Below are 26,450 nucleotides of genomic sequence, written 5' to 3'. Positions count from 1 at the left end.
AAGCTATTTTTAAGGTGGAGCAAGCGATTCTAGAGAAAGCTTGTTGTCAAAGTCTTTATTTTTCAAAATCAGTGAATAGCTCCTCGATATCCACTATCTGTCCATACTGTGTGTGCACTGTCTACAAGCATTCTCTATAATCGCTGACTCCACCTTTAACTGTGGAGGATTTCTTATTTTTTTTAATGCAAGTTTGACTAGTTTTGAAATGCCAGATGGCTTCTTGTCCTAGTCTTAACTCTTGAAATTGAAATTTTCTGCAGCTCTTATGCCGCATAGCTGCCTACATGGGAAAGGAGTGGCTGGGGTGTCACGGGAGGCTCTGATCTTATCGTAGGGTGCTGGATTTCACCTCCTCAGCATCCTCATCAAGGATTCAGTCAATAGTGTCACAGGGTCATGGGGGGTGGGGGGAGTGGAAGGAAATGGCCGATGACAAGGCTGTGTGTGAGCTCTGAACTTTTTGAGGTTCAAGGCCAGCGTCAAAGTCAAAAATTAATGCATGCAAGGCTGTAATACGTCTTCCAAATTTGGCTTTTTAATAACTATTAGTAAACATCTGGAACAATTGCATTAGTCTGGGAGAAAATGGAAGCCTGTCTTGTGTCACAATAGAGAATCAAAGCAGAGGTGTCTTGTTTTTTGGCTTGACACTGATTGTATTTCAACCATAATGAAAATCAGCCCGAATAGCAGCAAATGGCATCATCAAAAAAAAAACCATCAGTTTTGGCAGCCGCTGTCAAAAAACTCATCAGATGAGGGAAACGGCAACACACCCACACACAAAGCACACAAACAAAAAGGAAGGTGGACATTTGTATATACACCATTGTGTTTAGATGACTCTCATCTGCAATAGCAAAACTATATGTCTGAAGAATAACAACAAGCCTTTACCAAAGCTCTGGCTAAACAAGGCTTGCAGAAAATGAGACAATGGCTCAGCTCTATTGAGACAGAGTGATAAGACAAGACAAAGGTGAAATAGTCTAATACCTCTCCACAATGGAAAATTAATTTACCACTATTCTCTAAAAGTGGAGTGATTAGTCTATATTTCACTTTTTTGCACAGAAACATTTAGCTTGACGGCCATTACAGCAGAACGTTTTGACTATACAAACTGAAAAAAAAAATTGCATGGGCAGTAATGAGGTCATGCTGCTGTGTCCTTTGGGCCCTGAGGTAGCTTAGGTAACACCGAGCATTTAACTCAGTAATGGGCCACTCAATTGCCACTTGTCTGTCATATTTGATGATCAGCATAAGTGGAATGGACTGCGACGCCAGTTATTTTCCCCGGGCTTGCAAATAAAGGTTGAAAACAAACAGTAATTGTTCAAAATGTTGAAAAGATTTTCAACACTTTCAGCTGAGGGCGTTGAAGGTGCACAACTGGTGTGGTCGCCATCAAAAGGGTTAGGGTTCTTTATCAGAGAAACTCAAGATGCCCCACAGGGGAACCAGAGAACGTTTAATTACTGATAAGCAAAAGGTCCAGTCCTATAGATGGGAAATAGTACACTCATCTGGATGATTAAGCCCTCCACTGCCCACTGCCTAGGGCTCCAGAGGAGAAAAGAATAGAAAAACTCAGCCTAGTTATTTTCATATTCTCATTAGAAATTCAGCTTAGTGTGAAACAAGTTTAAAAACCTTTCAAAAAATTGCACTGTGCTCCACTTTTGTATATTTGATTGATGGATGGAGGATTCTAGAGCATTTCTATTTGAGCCCTGAGTTGTGTCTGCATGTCCTCTTTCAGGGCAGCCTGTGTGCAGCTTAACAGGCAAGACCTCATGGCAAATAAAAGAAGTGCAAATCCCTCACTCAGCTTCATGTTTAGTGTAGACAGACAAGAAGCACAGTATTGCTATTCTCACGATTGCTTTAATAAATGAGCCATCTTTTTTATGGGATTTATCCCAGTAAATTATTAATATATAAATAGTAAAAAATTATGAATTCCACGCTGTTTGAAGTTGAGGATGAATATAGATGTTTTTAACATATCTCCCACACATGACTGTAGCGCTCATAATGGAACAGAACATGCAAAACGGCGAGATCACGTATTGAGTAAAACCAACACTGATACTGACGTTCACTGCCGGTGAAAATGTCATTAATGAAAAGGCTGGTGAATCATCTGCAGTCAAAAGTCCAACACGTCTGTCAACCGTGGACAAAATCACACTCATATAATCTCAGCTGTGTATTAGTTTCCTTTCAATCATATGAAAGGGAGAAAAAACAGCGCAGAGTCTCTGCTGAACCGAACCTCAGTTGTAACGAGGCTTTTTTTTTAAACTTCTTCTCCCTCCTTATCGTGTTGGCGCCAGTTTCTTCTCTGCTATCTCATCCTTCTCCATTTTCCTCCCTCTCTCCCTCCCTCCTTTCCTCCATTCTTATCATTCTTGTTCAACCTCTCCTCTCCTCTGGTCCAGACAGAATGACGGCTCCTCTGCGATCTCGACTCGTTTGCCAGCTCGCTATTTTCAAATTGTCGGCGTGGAGCCCCGCTGCAATTTGCACAATTATGTGAAACTCTACTTTCAATTCTGACCTTCTTGCCCTCCAACGTATATCACTGTTGGAAATAGTAGGTTAGAGCATCCAGTGGCGGGACTGTCCGTCTGTCTCAAAATTACATCTTTAGAATGTTGCTGTCCTTTTTCAGTAAATTGGTGTTTATCAAGATACAGAAAAGATTAACCCAGCGATGTCTAGCTACTCCAAATAAAAGAATGTAGGATTTTGCGGAGGATATAAGTACAGTGATTGTTCTCTGATGTTCACAGAAAATCGACTAGACGCTTGTCATTTCAAATTTTAAATTAGTTTTCTTCGTGCTGCTAACATCTCTCTCTTTTATTCTGATTTGAGGTATAGTAGAGAGGATGGAATATTGACTTTTCTGGGGGGAATTTTAAGTTTTTTTCAGGAGCCTTCTTTCTTAGTTTTAGGATGTGTATTGTCCTTAGTGCATGGGGGAATCCTCACTTTAAAACTCAGAAAGAAGACTATTAAAAATAATTTATGATGCATGATAAACAAACCAAAACAACTGCAAGGGATCTGTGCTTTAAGGCCTGCTTGTACTTCCTTCATCTTTGCATCAAAACATACAAATTAATCAAAAAGAAAAATGCTTCAGAGAGGATAAAAACGGTGATTTAGAAAAAAAAATTAAAGTATTCTCAGTATACTTTGCAGCCTCCATCTACGAGATCCCAGGGCGTTTTAATAACAAATGCAAATGAAAAAAAAAACTCAAATGCATAAGATGCTGCTGCTTCCTGAGGGCAGGGGAGGCTGAAATCGAGTGAGCGAGCAGGTTTGCAGGAATACAGAGACACTATATACATAACACCTGTAGGGTTATTTTGCAGGTGTAGCACTGCTTTTAGCTTAGTGGATCTTTCAAGTTCAAAGTAGCCTTTACAATGCACCCTTTTTTTGATCTCACCCACTGGCAACAACATCAGAGTTTTTCATTATTTTCACAGTTTTTATTTCTGTACTCAAAGCAGCTTTTTCTTTCTTGTTTCAAATGTTTATTTTAATAAACATTGTTGGGGAAATGGGAGGGGGGCTCTTTCGATCTCACTGGCTTCTCTGCAAGAAAATGTCAAGCAGAAAGGGGCAACATCCCCTCAATCCCAAAGCATTCAACAAGGCCAGGTATTTCTACTATGGCCTGCGTTGGTGGACTGTTAAATCAGCCGAGGCCCCGAAGGTGTGAGCAGTGTGGGTGGGCTCTGTGTGGGCAGCGTACCTGGAGAAGCAGGTCTGAGGCGGGCTTGATGCGCTGCTGGAATAGAACGCTCAGCGCCCGATTCTGCTGCTCCAGGTCAAAGACTCGCGTTCGCAGCTTCAGACATTCCTCCCTGAGATCCTAAGGGAGAGAGGCAACACACACGGAACGTTAGGGGGAAAAAATGCTGTGTAAATTCCAGTCTATGCAATTGTATGACGTTAATCTAATTTTGATGGGTTATTGGATAAGAAATGCTGTGAAGGCGAGACACAGCACTTAAATAGGGTAAAATGTTTAACTTATAGATATTATCATGAAACTTTACCAGTTGATTACTTACATTAAAGAAATTATTATTTGTATTATATATATATTTTTTTGAATTTTTTTAATAAAAAGGCAAATATATATGACACATATGGCAATATATTATTAATTATGCATACATTTTCTTAAAAAAAAAAGCTCAAATCTAGATGTTATATTTTTGCCTGCATTGTATCATTTAACAGTGATGTGAGATGAAGTGCAAAATCATTTCCATGGAGAAACAAACCTTCTGGGTGAGAAGTGCCTGCACAACTTGATTGGCGACCTTAAACACAGAGACAGAGAAAATGGGAAAAACAAGGTTTCATTGAAAGTAATCTGGACCTAGTGTGACCCTTACTGGCCTCTGTAGACTGTTTTTGCACTTATGCACTCATACAAACACAATGGCACATTATATGTACTGTATGTGCTTGTGTAAGAATTTAAATTTTTAAATATTAATGATGTTATAGCCCCCATCATTAATTTGCATATACCCATATATAATCAATTGAACAATCGATATATTCTTAACTTGTGATTTAAAATGCTCTCTCATTCCAGGCCCTGAGCAGGGACAGAGTGAGGAGAAGGGAGTTAAGTAGCATACATCTTGGTAGTAGAACTTTCCCATAAGATAAGCCTAGAGGGCAAGGTGATGTATCTGGTTAATACAAAGGCCCTCTCATAGTTTCTCACCAAGCTTTAGATACAATTCAAGGCTGGGAAGCTAACCCTACTTACACCTTGGCTGTCTCTGCATACGCTGTCCTGTGCATTGATTCATTAAACAACACATTGAAATTTGAAACCTTTTTCAGACTAGGGGTGTGCACGTGTACACGTGTACACGTGTAACCGTTTAGTAAATCATAACCGTTTAGGAAAAATCAATAAACGAAAACCGTTTTTTTTTTTTTTTCTCTCTTCAAATTTCAAAGTTTTTAAATATGTTCTGGAGACACGCGTTTATTGATTTTACATCACTAATAAACTAATTGGGGAGGATAAAAGCTAGTCTGCCGAGAATCTGTCTGTCCCTCGGCGAGTGTGTGTGAGTGAGTGTGTGTATCGGCGCACACACACACACACACGGGGAGTCGCCGTGCTGGGACTCGACTCACAGCCATGGAAGAGTGATGAAAGATAACCTAAAGATTAAAGTTACCCGGTTGACGTGAACTACACTCGTAAGTAGCCCGAACTTTATAACACCTGTTCAACATGCATTTAACGTGGATATGTAGAAAGCGATAGGCTATATTAATCAGGAAATGAATGAAGCACGATTATGACGGCGAACGTGTGTGTGTGTGTGTGTGTACCATGGACCTATTATAAGAGGTGTGTAAACAAGCGTAGTTCATGTCAATTGTGTGTTTACAGGCGAACGAACGCGTATGTGTGTGTGTGCGCGCGCGCGCGCCTACAAGACGGCGGGGGCACGAGGACAATGACGTCACGGTTAACCGTGTACACGAAAAAAAATTTGTCGTGTACACGGTTAGGCATTTTTGTAAACGTTCACACCCCTATTTCAGACATTCTTTATTTTTTGCCTTCCGTACATCCGAACAAACCAACACGTATCTATTATAGTTTTAATACTTGTGTGTGCATCAAAGAGTCTCTCTTACAATGTTTAACACTCACTTCCTAATGGTGGTATTGATAATTGTAGAAAGCGGAGGCGTCTGGTGCTTTGGTCTCACAGCGGATAACACCCCGCCATTCAGACCACAACGCCGATGCAAAAGCAGCTCTGATTACTGCCCATTGATTGTTCATTAATACAGTGTGAAGCCACATCTTCTGCTTTGAGTGCACTCACTCTAGTTTATTGAATGAGAGTAAATATGCGGTGGAACGAGCTCTTCTCTTGGGACCGTAAGTCACAGATCTGCCTCGTTAACAAACCCTGACCTAATTGTCCAGGACGGTAAAACAACACATTTTGTCATTGATACCAATTATTAAACTACATATAAGCTCAACCACACGCCAGAAATTCAGGCAAGCATCTGGTGGTTGTATCGTAAAAAAACACATCTTAGTATCCTCATCCCTTCTGTTACAAACACACTTTAGGCTCTGTATATTTTTTCAGTTATAATAAAGGCACACACGGCCTCCCTCCATCATCACAACCGGATCATTACCGAGCCCTCCTTCCACAAGAGTCAGCCACACAGGAAAAGAGTTGACAAGTAAACACAACAAGGGCAAGTTGAGCCATCTTAATGAGGGAAGGGAACGAGGAAGCAGACGTGGGATGGATTTACCCCTGAAATACAACCCAGGGAGGACACACACTCTAATACACACCCATCCTCCCTGCCCTCTGGTAGATCTGCACAGTCCGCTGAGCCTGTTGGTTCCAAGACAAATTGGGCAACGTGTCCGTGCTGGACACACTTCCACGTATAGCTCCCTCCTACACTATCTTTCTCTCTGTCTTTTCCTCTCTTTCTCTCTCCCTCCTGGAGTGATTCAGCAGACAGACACAGCAATAGCAGCGGGGCTGTGCCATGGCGTTGCTCTCTAAACGGCACTTATCAAGCTCTCACAAAAAGGCCTTCTGACATTAATGAATCCTTAATTGTACATAAGAGTTTAAAACTCAAGAAAAATAACTAGCATTGGTTGCTACAAATTTTCTTTTTGTTGCATAATAAGTTTAAAAGTTAAGAGTGTGGTGGTGGTTGGTACGGCATCTTTGAATGTTCCCAGAATGAGACAATATTCACATGTTTAGTGCTCACCTCATCCAGACAGCGCTCGTACTGTTCCCTTTGGCTCGAATTCTCCGAGGCCAAGGATGAGTTCAGCTCCTGTAAAGAGCAGACACACATACACACAGAGTCAGACACATTGTGCGTCAATGCAGCGCAGACCTCGCTGTGACTTTTGTTTACAATTGATGCAACAGCGATGGAGACAGCAGTAGCAATCAGGCTGAACCGCGGCTAAGAGAAGGCTTGCTCCATAAAAGGTCATATGTCAACACTGAACCGGGATGGCCGATAAAAAATTTAGAAAGTACCACGGAGGAGAAGGTCAAGAGGGATGGAAGTTATGATGGTGAACTTTGGGGCCATTCGGAGTCCGGACCTAATAAGAATATCTCCTTTCGCTTGCCAAACGGTGAGGCGGCGCCCTATTGATCTCTGGGAGTTTCCAATTTTTCAGAGGCAGGCTGCATATTAGGAGCTGTCAGCCAGCCGTGCCTTCTGCCCTTTAAGTAGAAACTACTGATCCTCTGATGAAAACACCGGGAAAACATCATTAAAAGCCAAAACATTCCAATTAAGCCATCTGAAACGTTGATTAATTAAAGCGACAGAACTCGCTTATGGGTGCAGATGTAACAAATGACCAAAGTGATTAAAGGAAGCTTTTGTCTCTTACGTGCTGGTTTGTGAATGGATTTTCTATTTTTAGGTGGAACTTTTAACCAAAGAAATCCTTTAACATCCTTATTTATCATTGTATGTAATTAAAAATTGTCCGTGGACCAAATTCCATCCGTAAAAAACTAAATTAAAGTAGACTAAAAGGCCTCACTTTTTAATCCAGTCAGCACCACACCTACACAAGAGCTCTGACTGAAGCAGCGGTCATAGCTGCAAAATGCAACTTAAGTGGTGTTTTGTTACCCCAACACTGACATCAGTTTTATTGCTGCCTTGTTGCACAGGGTAGCCGAAGCCTTTAAATGTTGAAATGAGAATCCCAATGTCATTTGAACTCACTGCAGTGCACTATCATTGTTCTCTAAATACAATCATAAAGTCGTTTCAATGTTAAAAACCTTGAAATAAAAAGCTCTCTAGGCTAACGAACACTCTATACCATGTATTTGACATGTAAGGTTTATTCTATTTCTTTTGGATTATGTCACTGGTGGATTTTAAGCTTGTTGTTTAAGTTGTAAGCCTTTCTTGGCAGTTAGATTGCATATAAAACCACTACATTTGTGTGTGATGCTTTGCTATGTTTACAGATTTTGTGTATTTGGCCTGACAGAGACTTTAAAAAGTAGGTTGACCAACAGGCATTTCTCCGTAAATCAGTGTGAATTCATCTAAGTCCCAGTAATAGAGCGATGTGCGTGCTTGTCCAGTTAATGAACAGTATCAGTTGTAGCAGGAGAAATAAGAGCCAACCAGTGCTCACTTAGCGTCAGTGGAGTTTAAGCACAGCACGGAGGCAGTGATGTATCGCCACTGCTTTTGTTTTGGCTGCTTTCTCCATCGCTGCATCCATCACTGTTGTAGCAGAACAGAGCGATATGGCAGGTAAGTTTTGATAAAGTTAAAATGTACTGTTTGGTGTAATGTGCTACGTCAGATGGTTACCTGCGGGGACAGGTTAACCATACATCCTGCCAGTGTCTTCAGATAACGCACAGCTGAGAAACAGGAGGCAATTACCTGGCACTTTAATAAGGGGCTATTTTCCATCGGGAAAGCTTTGGTGTAATTTGAGCCAAAAAAGATGCAATAGAATCTAAGGACATGTGTTTTTGCTTTGCTTTCTCTTGTGTGTGTGTGTGTGTGTGTGTGGGAATGACTGTATTTCTAATGAAGAAACAATTGTTATACAAAATATAATTGTTTTAATGTAAGTAATAGACTGGCAAAGTCACATGAGAATATCTTTAAATAAGAAATTGTACCCAATTCACATGAAAAGTCTCGCCTTAATTGTAAGTGTTTTAATAGCTAAAGAGGTCTGAGGCTTTGTGTTTCTAGTAGCTTCAGTCAAAAATAAATACATATTTTTTTTAATAATACTGTAGCAATGCTGCTGCCTCTGCATGTGAAATGGGACGGATTGCATCTCAAATCCCGGAGCTCCATGGAAAACAAACGGAAGCCAGATATACAGCGCGAGGTCCCCGCAGGCGACTCACGGGATGACTCGGCTCTCCCAAAGGGAGAAAGCCTGGAGATTTTTTTGATGAGCTGTCATTGCTTTCAGACACAACTGAGCAGCAAGGACTCTGACAACTGGCCACCAAGGATAGCCAGCGGGGGTTTCGCTGGAAGTGGGGATGGGAGGATGAAAGAAGATGTAGTAGAGAGAGAGAGAGAGAGAGAGAAAGATAGACAGAGTAGTAGTAGTTACCTCAAGGGCCTTGAGGCGCTCCAGAAGGGGCTTGGCTTCTTTGTCCTCTTCTGCTTGGCTGGCATCATTGGTATCTGTGTTCGGTGGAAGCAACCCGGTGTCTGGATCCGTTTGAGTGGCCGGCAGAGGCAGGGGGCTGTTCTCCTCGGGGCCATTGTGTCGCTTACGCACTTCCTCCGAGAGTTTTTCCTAATGCACAGACACACAACAAGGAGACCAAATTAGTCGCGGAGAGAGAGAAAGAAAGAAAAAAAGAAAGAAGAAAATTGGCAAGTAATAACCTGAGCAGATGGCAAGAAGGTATGGCAAATGTGTCAGGGGCGGAACGCAAGAAAAAGAACCGGGTAAGGAGCGGTGAAAGGGAGGCAGCAGCTCCAAAACATCCCATAATCCCTAATCATGTTTCACTTGTTTTTTCCACAGAGCGGTGGTGACCTTGAGGGCTCTCCTCTTGTCTGTATTACGGGGATAGACTTGCTTTGCCAGCTATCTTCTTATCCGTCTCTCCTTCTCTTGTGTTTTTTTTTCTTTCTTTATTCTTGGCTTCCTGGTATCTGTGATCCTTAACTACTGGTAATAATTAGCCGTTAATTGGGCGCTTTCTGGCTCGCGCCAAACTGCAGACAGATTATCCATCTCTTTAAGGAGTCTTTGGAGCCTCAAAGTATGTACTTATTCATTGGACCTGTACCAATGTGTAGTTGAAACAATTGCATGGCATCTTCTGAGCTTAAACAATTGATAATTAATGCAAAATTACTAATATTCACTTGTTGCAGCTTCTTAAATGTATGGAATTGCTGTTTAATAGCAGTGGTATTTGAACATCTTTGTGTTATGTAATCTCAAACTGTCATACTGGGAAAAAACTACGATGCACACACTTAACTATTTTCTTTATTTCATGGACCAAACAAGTAGTTATATTTCTATGAGTTGATATCACTTCAACTTAAAAAGGAATTCCTTTTTTAAAACTCTCATATTGTTTTATATTTTCCTTGAAATAAAGCATCTGCTCTTCACAGTGGAAAAAAGTAACATTTTAAGGCCCGTTTTGGTCCAGATTAGCTGTACATCCCTTACAATGAAGCAGTGCCTCCTTTCGACCATCCTTTCAAACAGAATCTAACAGAGTTCCTATGTACTAGAGTGATTTTTTCCTCCAAAATTATGAGATTGTTTCATTTGAAAAAACTCTTAGAGGCCTGGAATTTACCCTGAGTACAGCAATTTCTAATTTTTTAAAAGTCCTATTAAATGTCAAATTAACATAACAAACTCGTCATTCCTTCCTGCTAGATTGTGCTATTCCCCTCAATATACAGTATGTACTATGGGGCTATAAGGGGTATAGCCGCTTCTACAGAGTTGGCGTGATGAATGGTAGCTTTTCTCTTCCAATGGCACAGAGGTCTTCATTTGTCAGTGTCTGATGTATCACCATGCACACACTTTACATTCTTCATTTCGCGCTGAGCCTTAGTAGATAATTAACCTAACCCTTCAGATTCCTATGGTTAATGTGAGTCACACGGCTACGATGGAGAATACGCTCCATCTCCATCCCTTAATAGGAATTGTCCTTCGGAGCACCTGATCCAATCTCCTCTAAACATATATTAGGTTTTCAATCTTGCTTGATTCCATCAGACAATTGTGGTCTAGGCAATGCTTTGAAGTCACGACGTCTGGGAGTTTGCTTTTGTTTTGCCGGGGTTGGCCCTGTGAAGTCTGCGGTCTGCTCATCCGACAGCGTCAAAGAAGAGCTCAGTAATAATCTCCGCAGAGAGAGAGAGTCTGGAGAGGGAACCTTGTCCCTCACGCTACCCTTTCAAGTTATTGAGTTTGTCTGCTGAACACACAGAATACAGCGGCAGCAGGAGCAAAAAGCCGCGTAGGAACGGAGGGGATTCGGTAATACAGCAACTGGGAATTTCATTATAACCCTCCCAGTTTATTCACTTTGACAATGTCCGCCCACTGCTGAACCTAAGAGCAAAGTACGTCTGAATACAGTACGGTACAAAACAGTAAATACTGTGTGGAAAAATTGTTTTTGCAGGATGTGTGTGCGTTATCATGGGTGCTACTCCCATGTTTCCTAACATACTCACTGGAAAATAAGTGGTAAAGCTGCTATAATTGAATCTTAAAGTGGTCGTTTTTTATCCTGCCAACTTGTGAGTACTGCATCTATTTTTGTCTTTTATTCAGAGTGATGAAGGCATGTCTTCATTGACAAAGACACTCCTTTTATTGCGTTCTTGCTGAATTAGTGGTGGCCTTTTCGTCTTTTCCCTGGAGGTATATGCTCTGGTTTCAACTGCTGGACACTAGACTTAACACATGCTTCTAGCCTGACGGAAAATAAACATTTGTGCATACATAGATGATGGATAAATACAACAATACTACCAAGAAAAAAGTTAACAAATGAACAAATCAAACCTAGTCGTAAGGAATTCTTTTTTCTTTTTTCGTGGTTGAGATCCTTAGACGGGGACAAATCAATAACTTCCAACTGATGATGAACAGACTGCAGGCAAAAAGCATCTCAGCTCTGCAACAGCGTGTAAACATTTGCCCAGCTCAAAATGTTAAAGCGCGACCCCCAAAAGTGACCCACGTTCTTAATAAAATAAATGATGCGGTATTACTTATTCTTTCTGCCTGTCTGCTCAATCCCAGCAGCTCTTATTATTATTATTATTATTATTATTATTATTATTATTATTATTATTATTATTATTATTATTATTATTATTATTATTATTATGTAACAGGGTGGGCGTTGAACACTATCAACTTGGCACAGTCTCGCTTTATTCTTTATTATGAATCCTTGAGCATAAAAATACATACTAACTAAGACGCCTAGGTAAATAGAGAATATGAGCATATGTAATCTTTTGGACACTTTTGTCATCTGTGATAATTCAATTACTTTTCGACCAATGAACAGACTTAAGGTTGCATTCCAACTCTCTAGCTTCTCTCTACACATTCACTGTCATTTTGAACTCATTGATTGGCTGTATAGGGAGATTAGATGTTCTTTTACCCTGTAGGCTTTCATGATGTCCACCGTGTCCACAGCAGTCTGCTCCAGGACACTCTGATTCTGCAGCAGCGACCGCACCGTCTCTTCCATCCTGCACACAAAAATATGGCATGGTGTAAAGTTACGTATGAAGTTAAGGCGAGACACTGCAGGTGAAAATGGTAAAATTAAACAGTGGTCTTCAACACTGGAGACATGAAAGACTGTTCTGTATTGTGACCATGATGGCGAAGGTGTCAAATCCTATCAACCCAAACCACAATGGTTCCTTAACAAAGTATTTTGTGGTTTGTCATTTTGTTCGGAAGCCTTGTTGGTCTCATGAGATAATACAACAAAAGCTGTGAATTCTTCAGAATAACTTTGTTTTTTGAAACAAAGTTATTCTGAAACGGCATCTATTTTCGAGGGGTGCTTCACTTTTTTTTTTTTATCAGCATGCACCCATAAGAATCAGTGCCAGAGACACAAAATGGATGAGCAGTACAAAAACCCAATTTCTGCTCAGTTTACTATGCTGGGGAACAACACAGTCCAAATGACTAGATTGAGAACAAAGTGTGCACACAGTACCTTGCGGACTAGACTCATTGTGTGTGATTTTGTAGGCGTGTGTCTGATAGCTTGAATTAAGCGCAATCACAGCAGCAAACAATGAGGGAGTAACCTTGACCTTCCGAGTCGCTGGTTCGGCTCGAAAAACACAATCTCTGCCTCTATTTTTTGCTGCTGACGCTGCAAACTGCATGCAAAACAGGTGACAAAGAGTGCATGTGAAAATGCCTGGGCCTATTTCCATCTGAATGAGGGCCACATGTCATCGTTATCCCTCGAGCTGCAGATGGAACTTTGACCCTATATGTTCTCACTTTCTGATTATGTAAAAAACAAAGGGCAGAAAAATAGACTATACCATAGCACCAGATGAGCTATACAAGATAATCCTGGACCCAGCCGTGGTTCATGTTAACGGAATGATAAAAGATTGAAGTGACATTCAGGAGGTCTGGTGGATTTGGAGTGACAGCCGGGCATAGTTAGAGAAGGACACCAGGACAAAAGAAGGCCTTTGACAACCTCAGCTGGGAATGACCTGAATTTCACAACACTGATGAGAAATTATAACACTCTTGTGTTTTTCCTTTACATATGATAGCTTATCTAGGCATAAAGACAGGAAACAGAAGGGAAAACAGCTTGCCATTAGCTCAACATTTGTTTAATCTATAATATACAACCCAAATATTTTGTGGCTATTTTAGAACTTTTCAGGGTGAATGGAGTGAGGGGGGAATTGGAAACAACTTAATTTACAGTATAATACTGTAATAGTCATACCAGTAATACAACAAGCTTAGTTTGAATGTTTATCTTCAATAAAGCGAAATGGCAGGGCAGGGTGGGAGAGTTCAGGGCTAGCCGCACCATCTGTCCAGGCTGAGCCACAAAGCCAGCAGTAATCAGGCCGCTTGCTGCTGACTGAACGTTCGAACTGGAGGCAGATTGCTCCAGTTCCTACTTTAAAATGCTGGCCTTAATCAGAGCAACCTATAAAGCAAAGAGGACCTGACAGGGGTGGATTTTAAAGTCCGGAGACGTTGACATAGGGTCAAGTACAAAGCCACAGGCATGATCAGCATGGCAAAGCAGGGGTTGTTCTTGGTCTGAGGTGGATCTGGGAAGGTCACTATATTTACAGATATAGCCACAGGGTGTGCCCCTTGTGTATTAACCTGGCTCTCTGTGTCACAGAGCCCAGCATCTATTTTTTATGAAAGGTAAATCCCTGGCGATCTTACAAAAATCATCGTCATCAAGGTCATCAAACAACCTGCGGAATAATGGATATCCAAGGGACCTCTAAGACTCTCGTGTCCATTCGGTCAGCAAAACATGTCTACCTTCTACTGCACCAGAACAATTGTATTTAACCTATTTCATAAATTCTTAATCCAAAAAGTTAAAAGTAACGCAAAATATAGAGGCATTATAGAGGCATTATTATGTGTGTTTGTACCTTATTATAAAACAAAATTGAAATTTACAGTAAAGCCTTCTACGATTGATTAAGGGTAGATGTACATAAGTCACAATTTGGTTGAATTTTCCCTTTTTTTCAAATGGGAAAGACTACAGGAAGTCAGTGTGACAGGACAGGAAATAGTCCCACACCAATGTATAACCTCCTCTTAAAAGTGCAATGTGTTGTTTTTATTCAGTTTTTTTTTAGTATTAATTAAAGTGAGATATTATGTGATAATTTGTGAGCGTTACAGAGGATTACTATTGTCATTGGATAAACCAACAGATGGAGTCAAAATTATTTAATCTGGGATAAATTAAAAGATTTTACCAAATGAGCTGGGGAAGCAATAAATGTCAAATGGACTGAAATATATGGGTGTTTGCTTTTGAGGCTTAAGTGGCCACAAACACAGAGCCACACCTACCTAACTCCCAGGAACACTTCCCAGCATTCTCGCTGCGACATGCAAGACCTCAATGACCTTCACATTAAAGAAACACTTTGATGCTTTCGGCAATGCCTGCTTCCCTTACGTTATGACTGGGAAGGGTCTGGATGTGATGCTGAAGCACTTGGGTTGTGTTTGCGTGGGTCTATGGCCCCCCTCTCACACCTGAAAGGAACCCTTTGTGTTTTCTAAACAGACCCGAGGAGCTCTGGAGCTGCCACGCTTTCCATACCGCTTCCATTTCAAAGTTTCCTGTCACAGAAGGTGCATATGTGTGTGTGTGTGTGTGTGTGTGTGGCAGCTCACTGGATAGCTGCTTTTGATGGCGGGGACAGAGCGCTGAGAAAACTTTGAAGTTCAACAGTGGTGCCAAGGGACTGGATACTCAATGTGTACAGGGAGACTATAGGCCCATTTGAAAGGCAGATTTATTGTAGTCGATTTAAAAAAACAAATAGGACTTTTCTGTACCATATGCTTTGTAGTTGCTTTTGTCGCGCATTATCGAAGGCAAACTACTTTATCCACTCAACATATCATTTTTCTAGCTCTGTGGTGATGTACGATTCTGCCTTAACTACTACTTATCTAATTGTCTGTTGCCAACTCTTGCAATGCAAAAACACAAATAAGAAAGCTTTGGGCAATTACCCTCCTGGTAATCACTATAGATTTTGCACTGATTACAAATACTATCCATTGTTTTGTTTCAATGAAAGCACTAATATTTAATTAGAAGGCATTTATGTAAGCTAATTATGGAGTAATGGTTCAAAAGGGCATAAACAAGTACATTTAGATATTCCAGTAGTTTGTTTTCCAAACTAGTAAATCATAAAAAAACAAGAGGCAAGTGTCCAGCAAAACATAATATAAAGTAAGTGGTGTAATTTGTCATTACTGCAAATTCAGCCCCCTAAAACCTGTTTCTATGCGAGAGAGTCTACTAAATGCTTATGATGGATGGAATATAACTCTCAGATGACAAAGCATTACTTTACATCAGAAGCAAAGTCTTGCAAAGTGTGATTAATCTCAAGAGTTAATGGCAAGAGCCTACTGAAAACATCCAGGGATTTAATGATGGAAGGAAGGACGAACGAACGCATGTGTTTGTGTGTTTTGAATGGGGGTGTGTGGAAGAGAAAGCAAATTCTGACTTTCCTGACCCCTCGCGCTACCTCAAGCTCAAGCTGAATTTTAAACGAGGCACTTGTCAGCGGTCCAGGAAATACAATTAAGGGTCCAATCAATGTTCTTAGCACAAGGTCTGACGATCTTCAGACAGACACCCCCTCATCGGAACACAAACACCATTGCGCATGCACACCACACATGTGCGAATATGATGTGTGTAAGTGATTCACAATCGGAAAACTCCAGGGCAATTAGAGGTGAAACGCTGTGTGTCGTCTGACGCTGACTGGTTGACAAACTTTCAGTCAACATATGGTAAAATTTTGCTCTCGTCTTACTTCTTCACTGTTTAGCTTTCAAATGTGACATCAGCACTTCAAATGAAGGAGTGTAGTACTCAAATATTCTTCTATTCATTGAAACTGCAGTGCCTTCACACACCTCCAGCCTCCACTGACAAATTCCTACAGACCTCAAAATTATCAAAGGACACCGAAACTCTCTGGAAGGCTGACAATGTCGGCTCAAAACTTACCCCATCTTGACTTTTCCTCCGTTTTTAACGCCGCCAGTTCTCCGGAAGAAAGCTACAAACACCGTGCAGTAGTCCCTCAGCTCCATAAGAATAGACATCAGAACACACACCCAGTCACTTTAAAGTGACCCAGACACTATTGCTGAAATGTGGGTCTCTGGGCTAAAATAGGCCATGCAGTCATCATATAAGGCTGAGTGCTTTTTCGTTCAATCGACAGACAGCATGGTTACAAGCAGATCTCCTGGTCTCATTCTCTGCTGGCTGTGTCTCCAGCGTGTCATTATCCGACACTGGTCCCGCGCAAAGACAGCGATCTGGCAGCCAAATACTTTCCCATATGTCCCATGTTAAGCCTTCTCTAAAGGAGGAGATGCCCCGCTGAGAGGCAAGCAGGCCTGTATTCTCGGATCAGACGGGAATCGGGGATGGCTGAAGCACAATTTACGAAATAGGGATTCCCCTGTTTTGTAAGCCAGTGTGTATGTGCATGTAAGTCATTGTGGGTCTTCATTGCTGATTAAGAGGCTCTAGCTTCAACACTTTCTGTGCAAGAAAAGCTTAAACCGAGGCTGCATGCCAGGACACAAGATATCTCTGCAAGCTTTATAACAAATGAATAAATAATAAATATTTCCAGCTTGTTGTTCTAGCGATCTTCCGTCCAAATGTGCCACTTTTCCTTAAGATAGTTTTCAGATGCTCGTTTGTTAAATATTAGTTATCACTTGACTGCCAATGGCCACCTTCATCTTTGTGTGTTACGCAGCTCAGAACAGGCAGGAGTTGCACCCCCCTGCCATGGCTGGATATTTGTGTTGCCAGCATTCCTTGGCAGCAGCAGATTAGCTACACTGCTGCTACACTTTTAATTAAAAAGAAAAGCCTGTTCCTTTGTGCTCACTCTGCTTTGTAAATGTTTCTTTTATCACAGAAACAAGACTTGAGATTCATGAAATCCATAGTTTGTGAGTTATATGATAGGAATCAATAAGATCAGAGTTAAAGAAACGGATGAACAGACAAAAACCTCTTGACACTTTACCTTAACAAGAGAGAAACTTAAAAGTGCAAAATAATAAATAGTACCAGATATCAAATTGATATGCTTTAGCTTTTCTCTGTCATACTCTCACTTCATCAGTACTGTCAGAGGCTCAGGTTGACCATGAACCCCTAATCAGATTTGACCAGCCAACGATTGGAAAATCCTTTGAAATGATAGGGAGAACAATTACCTGGTTGTGCAGCTGTGCTGAGGCCATCGGGGACCCTCGCGTGACCGGCGCATCGAAGGCTAAAATCGCCTTATCTGACCTCGGCATAACTGTCCGATTTTTGCACAAGAATATATCATTCTTCTCTTTGGATTCCTTTTCCAGCAAATCACTTTAATTACGCCCACCGTGTGATTGCCTGGCTTAACCCCGACACTAAGCCACTCTGATCCTCTCAGAGCTGTTTTGCAGAAAACATGCAAGGAGACCCCTTTCTTAAGACATGACCCAAATGAAGGAGAGCAAAACTCCCCGGAACCAGTCTAAAAGTTTTTTTGGAAAGGTTTGGTCCAGTTTAGAGCCTTGAGGACAGTTCAGAGCTGTAAAAAGTCATGCACATCATCACGTCATGCGTGTTACAGCAGGGTAAAATTACAAAGGTCCTTGGCCCGTCATGACCGATGACTCTCGTCGGTGGCCTTTCACCTTCTTAACGAGACACACATGCCACAGGAAAAGAGATCAAGAGGCCAGAGCGTTAAGTATGACCTGACAGTAATATTTCATTCCTATATTTATTGACCAACTGTTGTTAAAAAGAGCACTGTTGTTGGGTTTTCTTCAAACAGGATGCCCTTTTAAAATCTGAGGGCTTTATAGAAATACACTTAGGATTAAATGATTCCTATTGATGTATTGTTCTAATAAATACAATTTAAATGAAAAAAAATGTAGAATACATTTCAACGGTCAAACTCTCTGATAACGTTTGATCAGCAAAGCGTAAATGAAAAGAGACATTTGTTGGGATCCAGATTGAGGTTCTTCCCCTTTCATCCCTCCAGCAGTCCCACTACATTTGGGAGGATTTAGGAGTGCAAATTTCACATGGCAGCCCCAAATGTTCACCCCTGGCCAAAGGAAGCAGTTAGCAATGAGGAAGCCATTGGGTCGTCAAGAGCATCTTGCATAGGGGCCTTTGCTCTAATCTCCCCGGTGGGTTGCAGGCATGTGTGTTCCACATGTGAGACAGAGATACAGACTGAGGAAGAAGACATTCCTCTGGGGGTAACTTTAGTCATGATGACAGCATGAGGTCTATTACTTACACCAGGAGCATCAATGGCTAGTATAGGGCAATTTAGGAAGATGGAGGAGGAGGTGGGTCATGATGAACGGGTTATACAGATAAAACCCAATGTCAAGTTATATCTAGAGCTAAAGTTATTATTATTCAACAGTGTATTATTTGGCATTATTCCTTTTATATATACTATATGTTTTATTTTTATAATCTATTTATCTGCATTTTCCAGTAAAAGTGCCAAAAACTTCAAGGTTTTCAAATGGTTTTAACGTATGCCGTAAGCACCTTTGCTGTGCTGCTGAGGCGGATGGAGATTCAGAAGAGTTTGGCTGAACTGACCCCTTTATAGAAGTATGTCACAGGTATTTTCTGCTATAATGTCATTTAAGTACAGATAAAGAATTAGCTCATAAAACAAAATACACAGAGCATAATCGCGACCGCTGGGTATATGTGTCAACCGGAGCAGCTGCCAGAAAAACCGAATCTATACGGCAAGCATCAGGTCAGGTTGAATGACATGCTGTAGCTTTAGGCTACAATCTGTGAGGACCGGCTTCACAAGCCAGGGAGCACACACACGCCATCACGATGTGGCAATGAATGCCCTACTTCTGCAAAAGCTTGTAAATCTGACCTCTTTCAGCATGCCTACAAACATCATAACCAGCATGTTTAAACCCAGGCGGAAGTTGGTCTGTGTGCGTGTACAAGTGTTTTGTGTTTGTCTGACATAGTTACACAGAAGTCAGAGGTTGCACTTTGAAACAGAAACCCACATAAACTGTATTAAATGCAGATCGGTACCAAAGCTCTCTTATGGGCTGTCAATTATGTACAAGTGATATAGTGGATTAACCAAGATTAAGTTCAATCGGACATTACTCGCTCATCAAATTTGGAATTGAAAGAGGGTGGCTAAAATAGGCCAATACATCCTTTTAAATATGAGGTGCTCCCAAAATAGTCCAGACTCCTATTATCTATTTAACAGCCGTGGTCCCCATTGGGCAGGAGTAAGGACGTTACTTCAAAAGACTGACCCCCTCCTCCTCCATCCTGTTAATGACCCCAGATGTGTTGTCTCGAACAGAGGCCCGATTCATCTGGCAAAATCATGCAGCCGCCAAGGCATTGCAGGGGGAGCATTTCGTATGTACTGAATTAAAACACTTGGCCCAGGCGTGGCCGGATGCTTAGATGATTAGAAGAGAGGGCATTGATCTGCAAAAAGAGTGCAATCACTCAGCTCCCTCCTACTTGAGTGTATTAGCATTCATCGGTCCAGCTGTGCAGTCCTGGAGTCGTGCGGTAGTAATGAGGGTACCACATGAATGCATACAGTACACACACACACAGTTCTGAAACTTTACCCTGCGGACCGTAGGGAAACACAACCAGAGCCTGTCTGTCTAAACAACACGTCCAGGCTCGAAAAACTGCTGCCATACTTGCGTGTTTACATCATCGACCTCCGACGTACACACACACACACACACACACACACACACACACACACACACACACACACACACACACACACACACACACACACACACACACACACACACACACACACACACACACACACACACACACACACACACACACGTTGTGTTTGCAGCAATGTGCAGAAAGACTATGCAGCTGAGCCATAAATCTGCAGGGACCAGTCATCGTCTGCTGTTGTTGTTAGTCTAGCCGTAAGTCTCCTATATCCTGCCACGAAGAGGGCCCTTCGAGACAGCAATGATTCACAGTCAAGTGGACCGAATCGGCCTCAAACGCCAGCGGTTTTGCCGCTGAGCGCACATGTGTGATCTGGGTGACAATGAACAAGAAAAACTCTCTTCCGAACTATCTTTAGCAAACCAGTTCACATAGAATGCCTCAAAGAGAAGGAAAGCGTCAGAAAGAACAAACACAGATTAATCCGAGAACAAGCAAGCTGCACAAACGTCAAGATATGGGCCTTGAGCTTCTGTGTACACCTAGGTGCGTGTGTGAGCAGATTTGTGAGCAGAAGCAGACAAAAAGGCAGCTGCTTTCCCCTGTGTAAAAGTGCTTAATCTCCATCGCAGGCAGTGGAATGACTACAATAAAGTCTTTAAGAGGATAAGTATGGCAAGTAAAGCAAAACAAAACGCAGCGGAGTCAGTGAAACCCAAACAAGTTGGTCCTGTCCTAAACTTCTCATCGTAGGCACAATAAAATAATAGCTGTTCTGCTCTTTACCTGAAAACGGCCTTCCTCATCTTGAGGCAACGCAGGGCCCCCAGAGGCCCCCATGTTCCTGTATGCTCACCGGTCATCCTTGTTAGTTAAAAGTCCAAATGCTCTGGATGAATTACAGTTTTCTTCACTACAATTCAGTCCATTTTCTTTTGCCATTCGTTGAAGTATTTTATGAATTCTAAATTGCTGCTTCTGGTCATTCCTCCAGCTTTCCTCTCCTCCGCTCACCCCTTATCCTGTCCCGAGCTCTTAAATGTCCTGCCCATATGGGTTTGCTGGGACATCGATGGTGGGCCTTGGAGGCTCGCTGGGCTGAGGGACTGGAGTCTCCCACTAATCCGGGGGAGTTTAATGACGGCAGGCCATGCTAGTGGTGGTGAAGCCCTGGGGGGGTTGACCTAAGTCAGGAGGGGCTGGGCATGTGACCCACACCAGGATAAAAACCCAACTGGTTGGGGGAGGGTGTGTGTATGCGCGTGTGTATACACCTATGTCGGGAGCTAAATGGCCAGTCACTTGAGGAATGCAGACTTTCTGATCTCAGCCGTGAAAAGACGCAGACAAATTGAGCTTTTTCGTGGTTGAAAGTAGAAAAAGAAAAGGCCAGTTGTTCCAGGTTTGGTGATTCCTGCCTTACATTAGCCCTTCAAAAAAGTGCAAGCATTACAAACTCCAACACGAACAAAGAAGCTGTAAGAAGCCGAGATTCCCTGGAGTTTGTCTGGCTCCAGGAATGACTCTCTGATCTTTTCTGGTTGGAGTAAAAATGTTTGTTAGTTCCTGTGTGTGTTACTGTGTGTGATACAATGAAGTACAACACTCAGAGGCAGGTTATTAACATTACCTTTGTTTCTTATTCGGGTCTCCCGGTATAGATCATAAAAGGAGCAAGCTAAACAAAGAAGGTGTTTAGTTAAATCAGACAGGCCCCTCTCTTTGGCAAAGTTGGAAAAATGCATTTAAAACACTCATTAGCGTTTGATATATATGCTAATACCAAGGTCAGCTGTCATCATTCAAATTGGTACACCTGTTACTGGACTGATTTCACTTTTATCGTTGCGATTCAAAGCACAACCTCAACGGATCAATCGCTGCCCGAGGTCAAACAGACCCCAGTCTATTCAAAAGATTGGACATTCACTTAAGATGATTTGCGAGCGTTATCTCGAAAGCCACATTGATGAACTGAGGTTTCAATTCCCCAAATGCGCTACAATTTACAAGCCGAAGCCATTCAGGAGATATGGATGAAAGTCTAGACAAACAGAAGCCTAGCAGCAAAGACACAAATAGATTGGTGGACTGTAAGTGTGCACGTACTGTAGAGTAGTGCACGTGTATGTTGATGAGGAACATCCATAAACCAATAACTGAAAACAGCCGAGCAAGCAGCAGATGCAACTAGGGCATAGGTTCATTGGAAGACACTTGTTAGTAGCATAGTGACCAAGTTTTTGCTGTCTACTAAGTCGCTAATTAAAGTGACCTCACTGATGTCCCATCTGCCACCACGGCGCAAAGCCACCGGGTATCTGGGCTGCCATATAAACATGTTAATCTACTGTGGGGGCCAGGTATGCGTAAATCACACTCCAATCACAGACACACACACACACACCCACTGGCAGCTTACAGAGGCTTGCTTGCCATACTTGCTCATTCACATTCAGATAAGCACTCTGCAACGCTTAAACAAAGATTAAGACGTTGACAGTGAGACTAAAATCCCGTTAGCTTGTTTGTGTGTGGAGGGAGAGTAGATATATCTTTAGAACTAGTGGAAGGAAAGCAACTGAACCTTGTGTTTCCCCGGGAGCCACAAAACCATTGACAAACGTGGGGCACGAAATGACTGCAATCCAGCATGATGACAATATGAAACGCTGCTGGAATGACAACAGTGGAGTGAGTGAGGTGAGAATGTCCCATCTCATTCGATAAGCACTTAATGTAATCTTTGTCTATATTGCAGAGCTACAAGCCAGCAGCCACCTGGGAACCAATGAGAAGCATCCATCTGGGTGACCCCCCCACTGCCATGGCGACAAACTCATCCATCTCAGTGGGACCTGTGTGGGACCCAATCAGGGATAAGCTTTATATATATATCCATCCTAATAGAATTGCGGTACATTCTCTTGCTTTGGCTCCAATACTGCTGCTAGACAATCTATTAATTCACCTTTTCTTCGACCACCCCCTCCCCCCTTTGGGAGTCTTACTAGCATACTGTATCTCCACAAATATTAACACTTTTTCCAGCAAGTGTACATGCCAGGTCAGCCAGGAATATACATTATGTCCAACCACTGAGGCTACACAGTGAACATACCAAATGGAACAGGTGCAGTGAGCTATGTTGGATATGAAATTGGTTCAGGCAGGTTTATACAAGAGTTCATGATGATTTATAGACCTCAGACTGAACAGGAAATCGTGCTACACCAACGGGGAACTGCATTTAAATCATTTGTAAGGTCGTACACTGTATGGATGGCTATTCACACACCGAACTAAGGCAAATTGAGGGAAAAAGCCTTTAAAAAATGCTGCTAAAGGATCCCTTTAGCAAGACACTTAGCCCAGTGCCGTAAAAGACAAAGCTCTCTCTAGCAAACTGTAAAAAGGCTGTTTTGGCATTGAAAGGAATAGCTTTTATGAAAGGTGATGTCAGGAAGTTGAAGTGAGAAACGCCGTGGACTTGAGTTAAATTCAGAGGAAGAGGCATCGATGTAACATTTGGAATGTGTGATAAATCCTTGGGATTGCTCTTAAATATTTAATTCTTCCCTGGGCGACGACTCTGCCCTCGTCTGCACTGTGGCATGGGGGCCATTTAAGATGTACAGGATTTTTTCTCTACAAACATAATGAGAAGATAAGCAGTTAATGTAAAACTCTCCAGACTCTTTCTCTCTCGCCCCCGAGTAAAGCACCGAATGCCTGTCGCCTAATTAAGGCATCAGCTCGGCTCTGACTCCACTCTGTCACACCTGAGCGGCCGCGAGGTGGAGGAAGAGTTCATGATTTAGAAGTTACCTTAGGCGCGACAGTGGCATTGTGTGAGTACTTCACGCTTTATGAGCTCCCCATTTACCGAGCGAAAGCAATGTATCAAGCCAATCTTTCGCTAGGGGACGAGGTCAAGTGTCCGAGAGAAGTATCACTCAGACAGGACGGCGAGGACAAAGAAGTGAAGAAATGGCAAGAGCAAGAACACCACATTGATTCTCTTGGTTGTAAAGAAAACCTTCTGGCTTGCAGGAAAAAAGTACAAAGAAGACAGGAAATGTGGGCAGTTGTATAATGTTGCAATTCATGGATGATGAAGTTTTTTTTTCTTAGCTTTAATCCAGCTTCTAGTGTGTACTGTCCATTTTCATGACTTGTACAATGGCGTGAAAGGAATACTGGTATCAATTGTCTTATCACTGGTAATATTGCTTTTGCACAGCATTATCAGTCACACGCAGAAGACCAGCCGTTTGGTCACTAACACAATTTAAACAAGAAATGTTAAGGTGATGCTAGAAGCACAACACTTTTCAGACATATTTAGTTGGGTCGCTTGTAGTATGGTCTGGCTATGCAAGACCTTTAAAAAATGGATTAAATTAAAATGAACTCAACAATGAGTGGACTACCTTTATTGAGGGAATGAAACAGGATTTAGGGGTCACTGTGGTCCTACAATAATGTCAACTACGTTTACAGCCTCCAAGCTCTTTTACCTGGAGAATTGGCTCTGCATTGAAACCATCTGCACTCGTCCAAGCTCGGACTCCTCCGTCACTTCCCGCAGACGCTTCTCGCTCTCCAGTCGCAAACGTCGCTCTTCCTCTAGCTCGTGGATCAGCTTTTCTCGCTGTGGAGGACACAAACAAAACAAGTGCTGGTTATCACTCTGTGGCGTGGGGCCCAAAGGCCCAGAATAACTCATGGGGGGCAACAGAAGTTACGCACTATAGCTTTGAGATTACTTTGGTAGTTTGTTGTTACTTTGATAAGTCCATAATGAACTTCCTCTTCCTTCTGTTGCTTTGACAGAAAGTTCATGCTAAATGTCAAACAACATCATTGCAAACCCTTGCTTTTCATTTCATTTTCAGCGTGCATATCGATGCTTAACGATGCACAGGCCTTCACACTTTCCATGCCAACCTACACGGGGTTATTCCTCACCAGTGACCCACACACACACAAACTGTCGTTTCTTGGTAACTTTGAAAAAAAAAAAAGTTTTTTCATGAGTAAATACAAACTCACTTCACTTACTTTTTAAATTCAGAAGCTTGAGCTCATCAGTGAGCATTAAAGAGGTTCAGTTCCCTTCGCAACTATGGTGCAAAATTATTAGTCAATGTATCATAGAGGTGTGCTTGTCTTTCGTTCCTTTCCCCGTTATTTTTCCACTTTATTTAATCGCTACAATCATGAATTATTCTCTCAGAGGCTTGGTTCTGCCAGAGATAACCCCATCTTCCTCATAAAGAACTTGCAGTGTGGGTTGTAACACGTATCACATGACCATTTTTATCTGTCCTTTTTTCCACAAGAGAAAATGCAAAAAAGAAAAAAAAAGATTTTCAGTCTTTAATTGGATTCTTTTTGGACAGCCTCAGCCATCTGCTCCCAAAAGAGACACCCGTTCTTGCCTTAAACTCTGCTTCAAAGACATTTGCCCCCATGCTGACTGGCACACTCCCTTCTTGAGAGTTCAGCATTGCAAGTGACATTTTTTCTTTCTCTTCATCCCAGTGACCAAGTTGTTGGGGAGCTGTGAGCCATTGCCACCAGCACAGCTGAGCAATTCAGCTGACAGACACAAAAAGAGCAGGGGATCCTTATGTTACACACAGCCTGGCATCTTCTTTCTGTCGCTGACAGATTACGACAAAGCAATTGGCTCCATTTTCTTAGATGAAGGGGTTAAGTGATCAGCCGCCTGTCTCAACCTTGTCAGGAATATCGGCTGAAAAGACAAAAAATGCTAAAAAATAACGAAGAGATTTTTTTCGAGGAGTAGTGGACTAACTTAAGTTGCTTCTTTTGCAAAAGCAACAAGCTGTATGAGATATGAATCCGAAGTATGCTTTTTTTGCATTTTTTTCTGTTTGGCATAACAAAGAGAACTCCAAAAATAAGTTATTATCTGTGTGGGAATTGGTAAAATACATTATATCATGAAGGTGAGATCAGTGAATGACACACAAGATTAAAAAACATCTGTGATGCCTGTTCAGAAATGCAATACAGCACTTCCTCTCCATGTTAAGCACCAATCATAGGTGTGTTGTTATTCAGTGTTGAGACCTCAGAGATGCTGGAGCGCTTCTTCAGAGACAAGCATTATGGGGACATCTAGTGGTGTGAAAGAATAAGGGCTACAGACAATGGAAGATAGTTCTTCTCCAGTACTATTTGGTGATATATCTTGCCCAATATAAACAACAGCTTGAATTATTTAAAGCTGCTCCATTAAAGGTGGAGTTA

The 26,450-nt window shown here is 41.9% G+C and overlaps 1 protein-coding gene across 3 annotated transcripts in view; it reads right to left on the bottom strand.

Annotated features, from left to right (window-relative positions):
* The window catches only part of LOC307269672 (nck-associated protein 5-like), a 105,026-nt gene that overhangs the window by 24,803 nt on the left and 53,773 nt on the right, over positions 1-26,450 (bottom strand). For all 3 annotated transcript variants that reach the window (XM_080052674.1, XM_080052675.1, XM_080052676.1), the window contains 6 exons: positions 24,689-24,822; positions 12,270-12,360; positions 9,206-9,394; positions 6,838-6,906; positions 4,320-4,358; positions 3,782-3,901 (listed from right to left, as the gene is read on the bottom strand). In XM_080052674.1, coding sequence (XP_079908800.1) covers positions 3,782-3,901; positions 4,320-4,358; positions 6,838-6,906; positions 9,206-9,394; positions 12,270-12,360; positions 24,689-24,822 — 642 coding nt within the window. The remainder of the gene's footprint in view (positions 1-3,781; positions 3,902-4,319; positions 4,359-6,837; positions 6,907-9,205; positions 9,395-12,269; positions 12,361-24,688; positions 24,823-26,450) is intronic.

This window comes from Ammodytes marinus (genome assembly GCF_949987685.1).
Source record: "Ammodytes marinus genome assembly, chromosome: 24".
Taxonomy (NCBI): domain Eukaryota; kingdom Metazoa; phylum Chordata; class Actinopteri; order Uranoscopiformes; family Ammodytidae; genus Ammodytes; species Ammodytes marinus.
The sequence above is the reverse complement of the archived record's forward strand: the minus strand, read 5'-3'. Positions and strand labels throughout refer to the sequence as shown.